We start from the raw sequence: 18,754 nt of genomic DNA on the forward strand, positions 1-18,754 counted from the left end.
GTACTTTCGTACCTCAACATCTTCGTACTCCCCTTCTGGACTCTGCTCACACAGTTCCGGGCTCTGGACATCCAGGTAGCAAGCGTACCCTCTCGCTCCTCAGTCAGCGGTACTGGTGGCCGTCCATCTCCGAAGATGTCTCCAGGTTCGTCCGTGGCTGCTCAGTCTGCGCCATCACCAACACACCCAGGAAACTACCTGAGGGTAAACTTGACTTCACTAACCATCCTCCTTCTGCTTGATCTCAGTGCAGCCTTTGACACCATCTCGCATTCCATCCTTCTGGACAGACGCTCCTCCATCGGCATCACTGACATTCCCCTCACCTGGTTCCACTCCTACCTTTCCGACCGCTCCCAGTTTATTCAGCTAAAGTCCTTCACCTCTCATCCCTTCCCTGTCACTTCTGGTGTTCCTCAGGGTTCTGTCCTTGGCCCCTTGCTTTTTCTGATCTATCTTCTCCCCCTTGGTCACATCTCCAGTAAACCCAACAGCACACTCCCACCCTCCTCCCTAACCAACTGCCTTCATGAAATAAAGTCCTGGTTCACCTCAAACTTCCTCAAACTTAACAGCAATAAAACTGAACTTCTACTCACTGGCACAAAATCCACCTTAAGTTAAATAAACAATTTCTCAATTTTCATCGATGGCTCCTCCATCTCCCCCTCCCCTCAGGTAAAGAGTCTGGGTGTCATCCTGGACAGCACCCTCAGCTTCACTGCACACATCAGTAACATCACCCGCTCAGCCTACTTCCACCTTAGGAACATTCACCGCCTCTGCCCTTCTCTCACTCCTCTTTCCACTGCCGTTCTTGTCCATAGCCTTGTCACTTCCCGAATCGACTACTGCAACTCGCTCCTGTTTGGTCTCCCTCAAAAAACCCTCCATAAACTCCAACTTGTTCAGAATTCTGCTGCACGCATCATCACTCACACACCCTCCATCAAGCACATCACCCCAGTCCTCCAACAGCTCCACTGGCTACCCATCACACACCGCATCCACTACAAAATCCTGCTCCTCACTTTCAAAGCCATCCATAACCTCGCCCCTCCATACCTGACTGACCTCATTCATATTGCCACACCTGCCCGCTCTCTCCGCTCCTCCTCCTCTCTCCATCTCATTGTCCCGCCAGCCTGCCTCGTCACCATGGGGAGTAGGGCCTTCAGCCGCTCTGCTCCCCAGCTCTGGAACACTCTCCCCCCTGACCTCCGTAACTCTGACTCACTCCCACACTTCAAATCCACACTCAAAACTCATCTGTTTAGACAAGCCTACTTACTCCGACCACTACTGCATTATCCTCCTGTACTGCTTTTAACTGATGTATTTTAACCTGTTTTTATGCTAGTTTTTACCCTAGTTAGTTTTTAGTTTGTTTTAATGCACCTTCTTGTAAGGCGACCTTGAGTGTCCAGAAAGGCGCCAAATAAATAAAATGTATTATTATTATTATTATTATTATTATTAATGATTTCATATGAGTTAACAAACGGTGTAAATGTAAAAAAAACCCCACTAATATATTTGAAACAGGCACATAATAACACAACAGAGGATATGCTGAGATGAAAATAAAAAAATAGATTTCATAAATAAAAATAGTTTTTATTGCACCACAACCATAAAAACATCAAGAACATTCAGAACAAATCAACAGATAAATCATATGTAATTTATTTAGATATTAGGAACTTTATTTCAGTCGAACCGGATCAAAAGAGCTTTAAATCATTCTGAAAAATTTAATCATGAAACAGATTTAATGTCGATACAATTGAAAAAATAACAGAAGAAAAAGATTGTCTGAAAAACAATCTTGTGCAAATATAATCAACTACAGCAGCATCGGAGATATTATTAATATCATGTTAAAATCCACATGTAAGTTATATTCAAATGTGAAATCTGATGATTAATTAGCCTATTAATTTCAATAATACAATACAATATGTATATCTTATTATAATATTTCCCCAAATATTAATTTAATAGCTTACAACATACAAGATGAAAAAATGATAAATATGTGCAAATATATAGGCCTACAGATCGGTACAATTTCATGTAAACATAATCAACTACAGCAGACACATCAATATTTAATATCTGAGATATTACTAATATCATATTACCACATATATTATACTTCACTTTATTAACAGAAAGCAAAATAGGAAACAATGATTAGTCAAACATGTGAATTCTGATGATTAATTATTAATTTAAATAACACAATAAGTATAGCTTATTATAATTATTCCCCAAATATTAATTTAATACCTCACAACATACAAGACAAATATGTGCAAAAATATACAGAACCCCAATTTCATGCAAACATAATCAACTATAGCAGACACGTCACAGGCTAGAAATATTATTAATATCAAACAAATATTAAAACATAATAGAACTGTTTATTTATTTATTTTACTTTTAGTTATATTTCACTCCACTTTATTAACACATAAAGCAAAATAGAAAGTAAAAAAAATGCGATTTCTGGTCAATTAATACAATTATTCGTTTAAATAGCACAACACAGAGATGTAGAGTAATCCCCGAGCACAGTTCTCCGGAGGGGTCTCGGGTTAGGGTTAAAGGCTCGGTTGTGTACAGTACAGTTGTGTACAGTGTGTGAGAGCGGAAGTAGTTGCTGATATGCTAATGAGGGACTCGCGCTCGTGATATTTACGTTCCGCGGGAGCGCCCTTCAGCACATGGTTAAAAGCTCCGCGCGTTCGCGCCACTTTCGCGATCTTTACTACGCTTCTGTCGCGCTCGTGCTCGGACGCGTCGCGAGCGTGTCGAGTGTCTCAGGGTTTATTTCACACGAGTTCGCCGTTCAGTTCCGACGAGCTGCCCGGAACGGCCACAGAGAACGGTGAGTGAGTGTGTGTGTGTGTGTGTGTGAGAGAGAGAGAGTGAAGATGGTGGATTCTACACTCCAGTGGGTTACTACGCGCGCGTTGCTGACATGAAACCTGTTGTTGCTTTTTTAGACGCGATTCACTCGGTTCAGTCCAGAACGCTAGTGTTTAGACGTGTGAACGCTTGATTTATCACATCACACGGAGAGGAGCAGTTTAGCGTTCGTGCGGCGCGTGCTCGTCCCTCCATAGTAATGGGAATGAGGGAGATTTGAACAGCGTGCGTGAGGCTCGCGCCAGTCACCGTTCACACCGCTACGCGTTCCGAGCCGTTCCTCCAGAACTCCTATCGCGCGCGCTGAGTGGTTCTGTGTGCTGTGGGAACACTCGTGCTCGAGCAGAACAAAGCAGCAACAGCACATGGGCAGCTGCAGGCCGCGCGCTTCAGCGTTAGCATCACTGCTAAAGCTAGCTAGCGTCCAGCGAGTGTGCACACTCGAGCCCTGCACGTGCACCTGAACACTTGCGTGAACTACTCTCGCGGGCGTGCTCGTTCACCGCGGGTTATTGAACAGTTTCCCGCGAAACACGGGCGCGCGCGTGCGTTCTGTTGCTGCATGTGCGGTGGCGCGCACGCGCACACTGGGCCGGTCTCGTTCAAAAACAGAATTTCGAAGCGTTCTGCTCATTATAAAGGGGTTTTGGCGCAAATGCTGTTAATGGAACTGTTTTGAACGCGTCAAACCTAAATGTGTTCAATCACGAGCGAGAACGGTTGGGGCTGAACGCGTTTAATCGCGCGTTCCACACACTTTACGGCACTTTTTCACCCACTAGCTCTACAGGTCCACACTGCACCACCAGGAGACCAGTGAACGCTTGAGTTTGCTCTCGTGTTCGGGGTGTTTCTGCTACACTAACACTGCGGACTCTCCGCCGCCATATTGGCGCGCATCATGGGGGAGGGGTGTGCGCGGTCTGCGCATGCGCGGAGGAGCACGCGTGTTGCTGATCAGATCTTCAGTTCTGTAGTTTTCATTAATAAAAATATACGTGCGTTTCATAGTTTTTCAATGAGGCTCCTGGACATGTTTACCAATATGAAATGACAGACTTAGTCAAGGCTTTTCAGTGTTTTATTATGCCACGGATAGACCTCCATTCTTAAACTTATGGTTTTACATAAGTAATATAAAAACACAATTTTTTTTTTCTTTTGTGTGTTGAAAGTCGTCACCTTTATTTTTGAATAAGCAGCTTTACAGAGATAACAGGAAAATAATGCAACAAAGTTTGTTTCTAGAAGAAAATAGTCACAGTCCAGCTTAAGTAAGTTCAGTGATGGTTCATTTTTGTTGTAAAAAAAATAAATATATTAATTTTATTTATATAAATGTTTGTGTGTGTGTATTTATATGAATGTGTATAGCCGCTCTGGATAAAACAGTGATGTCATCTTCCATTGTGAATTTTTTCCCCTACTCTTTATAGTACTGTAATATTAGGTGTTATTATTTTTTTAAATGTTATTTGTGTATTTTATCACAGTTTTTCTCTCTAAGCTTCTCCACGGACCCCTAGCTCTTCCGTGTGGCCCCTGAGGGTCCAAGAAATGAGCAAGAATAACTGTAATAAACATAGTCCGGGCTTTCCCGTGTTTTATATGCCAGGACAGACCGCCTTCCTCCAATCTGACAAGTTTATGGTATAAAAACACATTTTATACTGTGAAATTATTATAAATTTTTTTGACAGTGAATCTTTGTTTTCCTCCTACTCTTTATAGTACTGTAATGTTAGGTGTTATTTTTTTTAATGTTATTTATTTGTGCATTTTATCTTTTTTTTTTATCATTTAATTTTTTCTCTAAACTTCTCCACGGACCCCTTGCACTTCCTTGTGGCCCCTTTTAAAAAACTTTTGTCGTAGATTACAAAGTCCCATCAATATTTATTTATTTTATTATAATTTTTTTTTCTCTTTAATGGCTTGGATCCTAAACATTGCCAATAAAAAACTGTATCAAAACAAGTCTGTAATCCCACATCTTTTCCCTCTTTTCAGGAAGTCCCGCTCCTGGTGTGTGTGGGTCATTGCGGTGGATCCGGCTCCGGCTCTTGGTGTGTGTGGGTCGGTCAGCGTAGGGTCAAAGTGCTTACAGTGCAGGTAGTGTGTTGGTCTACTGCAGTGCAGGCACTTACAGCTCTACTCTGACCCTGCGGCTCTGGCTCGGCTCGGCTCCGGCTCTTCCAGCTCTACTCTGACCCTGCATCTCGGACTCGGTTCGGCTCCGGCTCTTACAGCTCTACTCTGACCCTGCGGCTCTGGGTCGGCTCGGCTCCGGCTCTTACAGCTCTACTCTGACCCTGCGGCTCGGACTCGGTTCGGCTCCGGCTCTTCCAGCTCTACTCTGACCTTGTGGCTCTGGCTCGGCTCGGCTCGGCTCCGGCTCCGGCTCTTCCAGCTCTACTCTGACCCTGCGGCTCTGGCTCGGCTCGGCTCCGGCTCTTACAGCTCTACTCTGACCCTGCGGCTCGCACTCGGTTCGGCTCCGGCTCTTCCAGCTCTACTCTGACCTTGTGGCTCTGGCTCGGCTCGGCTCCGGCTCCGGCTCTTCCAGCTCTACTCTGACCCTGTGGCTCTGGCTCGGCTCGGCTCCGGCTCTTCCAGCTCTACTCTGACCCTGTGGCTCTGGCTCGGCTCTGGTTCGGCTCCGGCTCTTCCAGCTCTACTCTGACCCTGCGGCTCCGGTTCGGCTCCGGCTCTTCCAGCTCTACTCTGACCCTGCGGCTCCGGTTCGGCTCCGGCTCTTCCAGCTCTACTCTGACCCTGCAGCTCCGGTTCGGCTCCGGCTCTTCCAGCTCTACTCTGACCCCTTTTCCACCAGCATGAACCGGGTGCTAGTTCAGAGCCAGAGCTATTGCCGGTTCGGAGTTGGTTCGGCTGCCGAGTCTTCTAAGAACCAGTTTGCCTTTGCACAGAGCCAGGTCTTGCGTCACTGTATACATCTCATGTTTCCCAGCAACGCTAGCCACACACACACACACACACACACACACACACACACACACACACACACACACACACACACACACACACACACACACACACACACACACCAGGCTTTTTCGAGATGCAACGGCTTCTCGCAGACCGATCGGCGCATGACACTAAAGCACTGCGAGAGCGATCCAAAAGCACAAGGAGTCGTGTGCTCTCCTCACACTGGATTGGTCTGCGCCGCTCCGATGCGTCTCCAACAAGCCTTCCATCAACAATTGCGGTTGTCGCGTTACTATTGATGCGCATGGCTTTGCGAACCGACATTGGCAGGATTCGCCGTGTTTGGATTCCGATGTCGGTTCACAAAGCCATGCGCATCAATAGTGACGCGACAACCGCCATTGTTGATGGAAGTGACAACATCAATTTGTGCAGCTCGCCATAATTTGCATAGACCGATTACAAGCGAGCTGCTATTAGCTCGATTAGTTGCTATTTAAAAAAGTGGCGGTCACAAGTTTCTGTTGGTCTTGTTGGTCACGGTAACCCCGCCCCCAGCCCCTGACGCTAGCGGTTTTTACTTCTAGACCAGCAATGTTCTAGTGCTACTTAAGAAACACTGTCCCTGGTTCAGACAAAGAACTGATTTGAAACTAGGCTCTGAACCAGCACTCAAACTGCCTTGGTGGAAAAGGGGTAACTGAGCCGATCGGCTCCGGCTCGGCTCTGACTCGGCTCTGACTCCTGCGGCTCTGGCTCCTGCGGCTCTGGCTCCTGCGGCTCTGGCTCCTGCGGCTCTGGCTCCTGCGGCTCGGCTCTGGCTCCTGCGGCTCGGCTCTGGCTCCTGCGGCTCGGCTCTGGCTCCTGCGGCTCGGCTCTGGCTCCTGCGGCTCGGCTCTGGCTCCTGCGGCTCGGCTCTGGCTCCTGCGGCTCGGCTCTGGCTCCTGCGGCTCTGGCTCCTGCGGCTCTGGCTCCTGCGGCTCTGGCTCCTGCGGCTCTGGCTCCTGCGGCTCTGGCTCCTGCGGCTCTGGCTCCTGCGGCTCGGCTCCGGCGGCTCGGCTCCGGCTCGGCTCTGACTCCTGCGGCTCCGGCTTGTGCTAAGGTGCATTTAGTGCAGATAGTGGAGTAGACCAGCACCTACTGCCCTAAGTGCCCCTTCTGGCACAAGGGTGAGCGAACCCTGACCTCTGAACCCTGACCTCTGCTCCTCCACCGCTGCGGCTCATGTAGGGTTGGGTATCGTTTTAATTTTAACGATTCCGATAGTTGCAAAAGTTATTCAGTCAAGAACAGTGAATTTTCTCTGTCTTCTGTAGTTTGATTAGTGTTATTATAGAGACGGCGGGAATATTAGGCTGCTGTCACTTTAAGAGCTGCACGGATCCAGTACACTGATACGCATGAACACAGTCTCTTGCACTCGATCGGTTTAAAGTCATATTGAAATGCTCACAAAGGAATCTAAATTAAAATTTTACAAGTATCTGATTCCCAACCCTAATCATGCGGTTCTCTGCTAGTTTTGCCTGGTTGCACTACAAGAAATATTGAGTTGTGCAAATCTATGCAAAACTGATGGTGGCCTGCTTCCCGTCTTCCCAGCGCTTCTGCTCGTGTGTGTGTGTGTGTGTGCGCGTGTGTGTGTGTGCTCCAGCGGTATTAAAGTGCTTATAGTGCAGGTAGTGTACTGAATCTCTCATCTACTGCAGTGTGAGCACTTCTAGTACTTCTAGACGCTAGTGCTGCTCCTCACGCTCTGTGTGTGTGTGTGTGTGTGTGTGTGTGTGTCTGTCTGTCTGTCTGCGCTGGTTAGTTTTGCTGGTTTGCTGTCAGCGTTCCTATCATGGCTGTGCAAATCCATGCAAAACTGATTATAGCAGAGCAAGTCTCCGCTTCCCAGTGAGTCTCCTCTTCCCAGTTTCCCTCTCTGATCCTGAATCCTCTTCCCAGTCTCCCAGTGAGTCTCCTCTTCCCAGTTTCCCTCTCTGATCCCGAATCCTCTTCCCAGTTTCCCAGTGAGTCTCCTCTTCCCAGTTAGTCTCCTCTTCCCAGTTTCCCTCTCTGATCCCGAATCCTCTTCCCAGTTTCCCAGTGAGTCTCCTCTTCCCAGTTAGTCTCCTCTTCCCAGTTTCCCTCTTTGATCCTGCATACTCCTCCCAGTCTCCCAGTGAGTCTCCTCTTCCCAGTTTCCCTCTCTGATCCCGAAACCTCTTCCCAGTCTCTTAGTGAGTCTCCTCTTCCCAGTTCCCCTCTCTGATCCCGGATCCTCTTCCCAGTTTCCCAGTGAGTCTCCTCTTCCCAGTTTCCCTCTCTGATCTCGGATCCTCTTCCCAGTTTCCCAGTGAGTCTCCTCTTCCCAGTTTCCCAGTGAGTCTCCTCTTCCCAGTTTCCCTCTCTGATCCCGAATCCTCTTCCCAGTCTCCCAGTGAGTCTCCTCTTCCCATCATCAGGTCCCAGTCTCCCAGTGAGTCTCCTCTTCCCATCATCGGGTCCCAGTCTCCCAGTGTCCCTCTCTGCTCCGGCTGGGATCGGCAGCAATGCTCCGGCTGGAAGTATTGCACTTGTCCCGGCCTGTGAAGAGATTGGGAATACTTCAGCTCTCCTCTAACGCACACACACGCACACACACACGCACACACACGCACACACACACACACACACACACACACACACACACACACACACACACACACACACACACACACACACACACACACACACACACACACACACACACGTGTTTTCATTCAGGATGCGTTTGTTGCTGGAGTTTCATCTCAATAAAAATGTTAAATGTTCACAAATGTGTTTGTATTTCAGTAACTCGAGCTACTGGACTCTTGTGGGATTTCTGTTTATGGCGTTCCTCTCTTGAATATGGTCTTGATTGGTTGGTCTATTAAAACTGTTTTTAATGAGGTTTATCAGGTTCAGTGCAACGATTAATCTCATCCAAAATAAGTGTGTTTGCATAATATGTGTACTGTGTATCATTTATTATGTATAAATACACACACATATGCATGTATACATTTAAGAAAAATGTATTTCTGTATAAAATATTTATAATATATAAATATTTTTTATATTTATATATGCGTGTATGTATACAGCCGTCAACATTTGAAGTGGATCAAAAAAGTTCATCAAAGTTTTCCTAAGACAAGAACAGGAATTATTCAAAATTCATGTATAATTTTGATGAAAGGTTTTGATGCACTTCTAATGTTGACGACTACATGCACACATAATTATTGACAGTACACACACATTATGTAAACACAAACCTTTATTTTGGATGTGATTAATATTTGCACCGCTCTAATCAAGTTTAGTTTTCAGTTGTTTTATGTCACATTCTCTTGAACAACCAATTTCTCTCCGCATTGTAAAATAACAGGATAATCATGGAAATGATAAATTGATTTGTGCTTCAATATCTGTGTGGAAGATTGTTTCTGACATGGAATAATAAAGAAGTAAAAATCTTCTTTTTTTTTTTTTTTTTACTATTTAAGTTTATATCGCACCATTCTGAGAAAAGTCAGAATTGTGAGAAAGTTGAATTGCATGTTTGTTGTGTGTTCAGTGGCAGAAACGCACGCCTTTATTCAAGCGTGTAAAACTGAACTGAAGTGTGTTCAAACCCATAAGATTGTTGGTAAATAATTTGAGCCCAATGTTTTTTGCACATGTTTCCCGAAGAGAATCTTGTTTTTAAGGTTGTTTGTAAAAAATAGTGTTTTTTATTTTGATGTCACTTGCATTATGATTATGAACACTAGATGGAGACGTTGAGTTTCACAGCTTGTGTTCAGGGACTGAGTTCTGAGAATAGAGTTTAAACTCGTGCACAAAACACACACAACTTTAATAAATGCAACATGTCTAAGTTATTCATTTTGTATTCACGTTGTGTGTGTGTTTGTGCTCAATGAGTTTAACCTCTATTCTCAGAGCTGTGAAACACTCGAACGTCTGCGTTTGTTAATCAGGCTTTTTCTGTAATGTGCACTTTTTGTTGCATTAATTTATTAACTATTACATTTTGCTGTATCATGGATTGATTTAGCCTTACATTTATATATTTTCAAGATTATTACAAAATAAATTACACTTTGCTATATATTCACACAGATTTACACTGGAATAATATTTCACTGTTTTTACTGTACTAATAACCCTATAATTAAAAATCGTATTGATTCCAAATGCAGTGTGTGTTGGAGAATACTGAATAAAATGTTAGACTCAGTCACTGTTCAGATAAAGATGGAAATCATGTTTGTTTAATTTATTCAAAAATGACCAACATATGGGTAAATTTTAAATAATTGTGACAATTGACAAATTATATTTAAAAAAAATGTTCAAACAGAAATGATTCCTTGGAAATACTGTTTTAATTTGTGAAAAGTTTAACATGACAAATAAGAACCAATCATCATTCTCCAGGAAGTGACATCATTTTGGAGGGAAAGTAGCAGCACAAACACCAGTAAGTCCATGGATTTAACGAGTTCAGATGTTTTGTGTGTTAGTTATTAGTTGATTAGTTCAAGTTAATAATGTCAACATTTCGAATGGTTTAAAACGGTTTCAGAATGAGCTAGTCTCTATGAACATAATGCATGTTTTCTGTGTGAAACCATGTGTGATAATGATTGACAGCTGTCAGCCTGATTGACAGATACTCAGATCAGATCTCTTCAGTTAAGCGTTGGTTTGTTCATGTTAGTGATCTGGGATCAGCATTGCACATTTTCTTCTATAAACGCTCATGATGTGTGAATGGATCAGTCATTATGTTGATAACCTGATAAATCAACTAATGTTAACCTGGGTTATTTTTCATATCTCATCAGTCTGTTTGTTAAACACCGTTCACAGTGTGCAGCGTTTTCAAAGTATATTGTACAGGACAATACAGCTGTAATTGTCCACACGTGTGAGTAACTGAGGCCATCAGATGGCGATCTCCACCCAGCCAAAGTTTCTCTGGTCAAACTTTACTTTTACTCTTTATTATTCGCTGTTGCACTGAAAGGGCCATTTTAACACCGATATTTTGGAGAACTAGTCCTTCACGAGGCCTGTGTGTGATGATATTAGGCTATTGATGATGAATTAAAAAAGCTCTTTCAGTCCTTCTGTTTGGAATAGTAGTTGTTTAACCCTTTGATATCCAGCTCTACACAGTACACACTCCCGAGTGTGTGACTGAGCCGGAATGCATTTGCATTTGTGCTGTTATAGTGATGAAAATAGCGTGTACACGTATTTGTACCAAAATACCATTTATATCCATATAGTTTGATGTTGAAGTGCTAATGCTTCTGAGGACACAGTGAGCGTATAACTTCATGAGACCTGCTTTATATTAAACAAACTCATTTGCATACCGTTTACACTGGCTTGCCCTCCTGTCAGACGTGTTTAAAGAGCCGTGTCCTTTTACAAAGTCTTGATGTTGGTTTGGGGTTCTACTAGAACAGTTTTTTATGTAAGCTTGTTTCCGCCACAGAATAAAAAATAAAAAGGTAATTGCGAATTTTATTTTTATTTTTTCTTGCAATTCTGACTTTTTATCTCAGAATGTGTGATATAAAGTCGCATTTTTGTGTTATAAAGTCAGAGATGTGAGATAAAAACTTGCAATTGCAAGAAATAAACTCGCAAACCAGACTTTTTTTCCCCAGAATTGCATGTTTATATCTCGCAATTCTGACTTTATAACATGCAATTCTGACTTTATATCAAGCAATTGTGAGAAAAAAAGTTGCAATTCTATTTTAAAATGTTTTATTCTGTAGCGGAAACAGGCTCCCATAGAGTTCCTGCTTGAATGTTGATTATTCCTCATATTCTCCATTGTTGCGGCTCCTCTCTTCCCAGTCTGTCAGTAACGCTCTGTTTACTTCCTGTCTCTATGAAGCCCCTCCTTCTGAAAAGCACACTGTGCTCTGGTTGGTCAGCTGGAGCAGTGTGTTGTGATTGGTCGAGTGCTTCAAGTGTGTTTGGGAAATGTCTTATTATTATTGTCTTAATTATTTAATCCTTTAGGCTGTAATATCTGTAAAGCCTTGGAACCTGTTTCAGAGTCTGTGTTCTCAAGCACCAAACTCTGTTCTCGTGCAAATGAACGGCCGGAACGCATTAAAAGTTTCTGTTTTCTGTTAGAACGGTGTCGTGTTAGCGGTCGCTAAGTTAATAACTGATGATCTTTACAACGGAAGTGAATCAATCAAAACTAACTTTATCTGGACAATAACTTTATTCTAGATCTGCTGTAAAGCCTAAACAATCTCTGTTACTGTAATCTCCTGTTATCACTGTAAAGCTGCTGTGAAACATCTATATTGTTAAAAGCGCTGTATAAATGAAGGAGACTTGACTTGTCTAAAGATGCTATACGTAACGGCAGAGCAAGTGACGCATATAAAAGTCCACATTAGGGTTAGGGTTAGCATCATTAGGTCTCAACATGAACCCGGCCGGAGCGTATATGATCCGAGTGACTCCTCATCCTTCACCCGGATCTCAGTCACTGAAGGGTTAATGAGGGTTAGTTAGTCATTATAGTTTGCATCAGATCCTTCAGGAAGAGCATTTGACTGGGATTTTACCATATTTTCAATGAGAGAACATCTAACAAAAGCAGTTTTGTACAAGAACACAGTCAGAGTGTTATCATGAATACAAGCGGTTGATCACCAGCATCCGGTTCTCTCCCAAACGGTGTTCCCAAGCTTTCCCTGTAGAGGCCAGTGACGGACAGAAGCAGGACTGATCCAGGAACTAGGGGTGTGCCATATCATACCGTCCACGATAATACCGGTATAAATTTTTACATGATAAAAAAATGGCATATCGCGATATCACTGATATAGCGACGCAATGACGTATGGCGCATTACGTTCCCTAGCACGCACAACAACAACACCTGTCTGAGCGCGAGAGCAGCAAGTCAGCCTCCAGTGACGATTTAGTAACGTTACCTAAATAGGAGCTACTTCAATAGTATTTTAATAATTCCCGCAGGTCTACCACTTATAATGCGGGAAATTCCCCTGCAAACATTGATTCACTTTAGCATGTACATTGTATGAGTAGCCTAAATGAATCCACACAGATTATAAAATCAAATCAATAATTTTGAAACTTTCTCCAAGACGCAATTTTACCAACCGCGTGAGTGTTCAGCAGTGCTGCGTCATTCTCTCTCTCGCTCTCAAAACGGGTTGCACAAGTCAATCGTCGATACCACACTCTTGTGTTTAGCAGTCAGGACATGATGGAATTGTCTTTTGTCACTTGCATCGTAACTAAAGTTTATCATTTTCACTTCTTTTTAAGTCTTATCAGTTTAAACATTTGCGATTTTAAACTATTCAGTACTCTCGCGCGCTCTCTGAAAGATGTTTACTCTGCGTGCGTGCATACAGTAAAGCCGTCTCACAAACAGCTCGCGAGTAAAAAAAGTTCTTTTTCGCGGATTATATCGCTTTAACGGGGGAAAAAACACGCAAAATTGTGTAAAAATTCCGGTCATGGTTAGTATATTCTTAAACAGTCGGTTATGTCTGAAATAAGCATAAAACGTGCATGACAGTGTGACAGACAGTATAATGAAAACAGTAATGGATCCGGGCACTAGCTCTAAAAGTGACAGCAGCCATATGTGTCTGTCATTAATGCTGTCGTCAAAACAACAAAAGATAGCTTTAATTGTAAGGAATCAGAATTAATAGCCTATGCATTTAATTTAGTCAGGACTCATAACTAGTGTTATTTTACATTTGATTACCTTATTCAGTTTCTGTAGTATTTCTGAATACTAGTGTTAGACCTACCCCAAAACTTTTCTCTTAATTTGTATTTTTATTATTTTGTATATATTTTTTGCTACTTTTTTCAATTTAATTCAAAGACTGAAATCAAGCTTCCTTGTGTTGTGTAAACTCTTAAAAACAAAATTACCCAATTGTAAAAACGCAATGAGTGAGCAAACATTTAGGTGAGATAAATGTAATAAAAAAAAAATGTCTACATTTTTTTTCTACATCGTCATAAATATCATTATCGCAAATATTCTTGAAATATCGTGATATAATTTTGAGGCTATATCGCCCACCCCTACCAGGAACTCGTTCTTCACCGAACGAGTTAGGGTTAGTGTTAGACTAGGACTTAGGACTGGGAGTTCAGCTGGAAGAGATGGATTTATATAACAGCATGTTGAGGTCCATATATGCATTAAAACACTGCATGATATCAGAGTTTTCAATGTGAATGTTTCAGTTCTGTGAATGTATTAAATCTAAATAGTGTATAAACCCAGTGAAGATTTACATTAAATGCTATCTCTGAATGTTCAAAATGTTCAGTGGAAAACGTTAAGGAAACATTACATTCCATCATTCTTCAAACATTGAGAACGTTACTTTTGAATGTTCTCTGAACGTTACTTTTGAATGTTCTCTGAATGTTACTTTTGAATGTTCTCTGAATGTTACTTTTGAATGTTCTCTGATCGTTACTTTTGAATGTTCTCTGATCGTTACTTTTGAATGTTCTCTGAACGTTACTTTTGAATGTTCTCTGATCGTTACTTTTGAATGTTCTCTGAACGTTACTTTTGAATGTTCTCTGAACGTTACTTTTGAATGTTCTCTGAACGTTACTTTTGAATGTTCTCTGAACGTTACTTTTGAATGTTCTCTGAACGTTACTTTTGAATGTTCTCTGAACGTTACTTTTGAATGTTCTCTGAACGTTACTTTTGAATGTTCTCTGAATGTTACTTTTGAATGTTCTCTGATCGTTACTTTTGAATGTTCTCTGAACGTTACTTTTGAATGTTCTCTGAACGTTACTTTTGAATGTTCTCTGAACGTTACTTTTGAATGTTCTCTGAACGTTACTTTTGAATGTTCTCTGATCGTTACTTTTGAATGTTCTCTGATCGTTACTTTTGAATGTTCTCTGAACGTTACTTTTGAATGTTCTCTGAACGTTACTTTTGAATGTTCTCTGAACGTTACTTTTGAATGTTCTCTGAACGTTACTTTTGAATGTTCTCTGATTGTTACTTTTGAATGTTCTCTGATTGTTACTTTTAGATGTTCTCTGATTGTTACTTTTGAATGTTCTCTAAATGTTCTGAAACAAGTAACATTTAAAAAACATCAAAGGAACGTCCAACTGAAGCATTTCAGAAAAGAAACGCTCAATGAACGATGTGTAAATAATGTTTTTGAGCTAATGTTGTGAGAACAGTATTAAAGACCTGATTAACATTATATTAATGTGATTACTGAAATAATGTCTGTTCATAACTCCTTGCCAGAACATTCCCTGTTATCTGTTAAGCTCAAAAAGAAGAGGATGATGAACAACAAGAAACTGCAGCAAACTTCTGGAAGTTTGTGTAAATAGATAAACATTTCAGTGGCATCTGCAGATCTCAGAGAGATCAATTCTGGATGACAGTTTTCTGAAATTCCACAAGAGGTCATGGGGTTCATGTTTTATTTAAATATCCCCAGCAGATCGTGACTGATATGCAGTTATTCCTTTCATTGCACTGTAATGATGTTGTTGAATGATGTGCGTTCAGGGCGTTTCTATGACGTATCACGCACGCTGTCCGTGGTAAAATAGCCTTTTCTCTCAGTCACTCACAACCCAAAAACTGTAGAGTGAAGAAGTTCATCTCTGAGGAGGATCTGTTTTCTCTCGGTCACTCACAACCCAAAAACTGTGCAGTGAAGAAGTTCATCTCTGAGGAGGATCTGTTTTCTCTCGGTCACTCACAACCCAAAAACTGTAGAGTGAAGAAGTTCATCTCTGAGGAGGATCTGTTTTCTCTCGGTCACTCACAACCCAAAAACTGTAGAGTGAAGAAGTTCATCTCTGAGGAGGATCTGTTTTCTCTCGGTCACTCACAACCCAAAAACTGTAGAGTGAAGAAGTTCATCAGCGGGAGCACGCGATGGTTCCCGCGCCAGGGTTTAATCACAGATAGAGTGTGTGTGTTTCCTTGCGGAGTAACGCAGGAGTAACGCATCAGATCCCACTGGAGGAGTAAAGCATCAGATCCCACTGTTACTCCCGCAGGAGTAAAGCAGGAGTAAAGCAGGAGTAAAGCATCAGATCACACTGGAGGAGTAACACAGGAGTAAAGCATCAGATCCCACTGGAGGAGTAAATCAGGAGTAAAGCATCAGATCCCACTGGAGGAGTAACGCAGGAGTAACGCAGGAGTAACGCAGGAGTAACGCAGGAGTAGCGCATCAGATCCCACTGGAGGAGTAAAGCAGGAGTAACGCAGTAGTAAATCAGGAGTAACGCAGTAGTAAATCAGGAGTAATGCAGGAGTAATGCAGGAGTAACGCAGTAGTAAATCAGGAGTAAAGCAGGAGTAACGCAGTAGTAAATCAGGAGTAATGCAGGAGTAATGCAGGAGTAATGCAGGAGTAATGCAGGAGTAATGCAGGAGTAACGCAGTAGTAAATCAGGAGTAATGCAGGAGTAACGCAGGAGTAAATCAGGAGTAACGCAGGAGTAAATCAGGAGTAACGCAGGAGTAAATCAGGAGTAACGCAGGAGTAAATCTGGAGTAACGCAGGAGTAAATCTGGAGTAACGCAGGAGTAAATCTGGAGTAATGCAGGAGTAACGCAATAGTAAATCAGGAGTAACGCAGGAGTAAATCAGGAGTAACGCAGTAGTAAATCAGGAGTAACGCAGTAGTAAATCAGGAGTAAGGCAGGAGTAACGCAGTTGTACCGCAGGAGTAACGCCGGAGTAAAGCATCAGATCCCACTGGAGGAGTTGGAGATGTTGGCGGTTCTGTGCACGCTCCTGGTCCTGCGCGCGCCCGTCGCCGCGGATGTGCAAGCGCTGAACTGCAGTCAGCTGAAGGACGCGTTCACGGCTCTGGGTTTGAGTCCTGTCAGCAGTTTTCCCGCCGAAGAAACATCAGGTACACGAGTTTAATCACACACCGCGAGTGAATGAAGGAGACGGGGCAAGTTGTCACAATCTGCATCTCAGTAACTGTCCTCCAGTCAGTGTATGCTGGTTTCACACTGTAACTGATTTAAATTACTAGAATGATATATTATTAATTCTGTTCTCCAGGCGAAGTTTACAGAATCATATATAACTGTTCAGTAACAAGTGAACACAATAAAACATTAATGTCACTGTACAACAAAGGCTGTGTGAGTGATTTTCATAAATATGATTATATGCATTTTCAGTTCATTGCACTGTACTGTCTTTCATGAATGATCTTGTTTCATAGTCGTTTTGTTGACATTCAACTGAAAAACCCATAATCGTTTGTGACAACTTACCCCGTATAGTGTGGCATATTGGTGGAAATGTTAGTTTGTGTAGATGGTGTTTCCCGCTGCAGTTCATAATATCATATCAACTCTGAGTTTGGCATCTCTATTGTCTAATAATGTGAATTTACAACTCATACTCTATATTATGTTCAACTCTCATGTTGTTTTACAAAAAGCTGCTGGATTTCAGTTTCAGTCTGTCAGGTTTATTTGAGCTGAAAATTACTGAAATACTGAGAAACATAAAGCGATCACTAGAGATGGACCAAAAATTGCTAACGAATCGTTAAAATCTCCCTCTCTAACTCAATATTTCTGAGCCTGCAAACTGCAGATTTGCTTCAGCGATCCTGTTTGAATCCATGAGACTTACAGGGAATAATGATATTATTTGCATATATTAGCAGACTTTCATGCACATCCTGGCCGTTTATATATAAATATAAGTAAGGCCTTTATTCATGACTCATGGCTATAATCGTAGGTCTGTTCTAAAGATGATAACTCAAGGCCGTCTCCTGGTAAAGGTCCCGATAAACATCAGTTTGTGGTTTGTAAGAAATGTGCGATGGACTGAAAGTGTGTCAGTGATGAAGGACCTGTGATTTCTGTGATTTAGAGTTTATGTGAATGTCACTTACAGTAAAACTGAACTTTTTAAGAAATTTCACTCAATTTATCTTCAATGTTTTAAAGTGAACCTGTTGTACGGAAGTTTGTTTGCCAAACATTTTCATTTTAAGTTTTATGCCTTGATTACCACCGTCTTTGACAATACATTTGCACAATAAATCATAAAGTACTTCATAGTGCCCTATTTTTGTAAAAATTGTAATAGATTAATAAATTGTTAAAGTTTAGACGTTCTTTTTGATTATCAAAATTTAAGAAAACCATTAAAATGGAATCCAGAAAAATAAAACGGCCCTAAAAATTTAATTTGTGTTAAACTTTTAATAAACCGTAGAATTTCAATTAATTAGAAATGCTTTTTGATTATTTCAATTTAATTTAACCATTACAATTGAATTGTAATTTGTGAGATGTATTTCCTCAGTGACGTGGATGCATGCGACGCCTGCTGTCCTCATTATATTGCAATAGTAAAGTTTGTTTATTTAATTAGTTTGCAATATTATTGCTTTAATTGCCATATGTTGCAATTCACCATATTTGGATTTGCTGATAAGAGGCCAGAGATCTCTTCAATTCTGTTCAATTTGAGTTTATTTCTATAGCGCTTTTCACATCTCATATTGCTTCAAAGCAGCTTTCAGTGTTACAGTGTCGGAAGTGTTCAGTTACAGTAACGCTCATATTATATACACCTATAATATAGTTCATATGACAGTATTATAAACAGGTATAATACAGTTATATTTTTCTGTTTTTACAACAGAAATGAACCATCACTGAACTTACTTAAGCTGGACTGTGACGCTATTTTCTTCTGGACACAAACTTTGTTGCATTATTTTCCTGTTATCTCTGTAAAGCTGCTTTGAAACACTC

General features: G+C 41.8%; 1 protein-coding gene and 1 long non-coding RNA gene across 3 annotated transcripts in view; both read left to right on the forward strand.

The window, feature by feature from the left end:
- The first annotated feature begins 2,045 nt into the window (after window positions 1–2,045).
- On the forward strand, window positions 2,046–10,157 carry LOC311088536. The gene is made up of 2 exons (XR_014607513.1): window positions 2,046–2,896; window positions 4,948–10,157. It is a non-coding gene; the product is annotated as an uncharacterized lncRNA (long non-coding RNA).
- Window positions 10,158–15,555: 5,398 nt separating this feature from the next.
- gpc6b (glypican 6b) overlaps window positions 15,556–18,754 on the forward strand; it is a 50,552-nt gene continuing 47,353 nt past the window's right edge. For both annotated transcript variants that reach the window (XM_084122728.1, XM_084122727.1), the window contains exon 1: window positions 15,556–16,872. In XM_084122728.1, coding sequence (XP_083978854.1) covers window positions 16,728–16,872 — 145 coding nt within the window. In that variant the 5' untranslated portion in view covers window positions 15,556–16,727. The remainder of the gene's footprint in view (window positions 16,873–18,754) is intronic.

This window comes from Abramis brama, assembly GCF_963993115.1.
Source record: "Abramis brama genome assembly, chromosome: 8".
Classification (NCBI taxonomy): Eukaryota; Metazoa; Chordata; class Actinopteri; order Cypriniformes; family Leuciscidae; genus Abramis; species Abramis brama.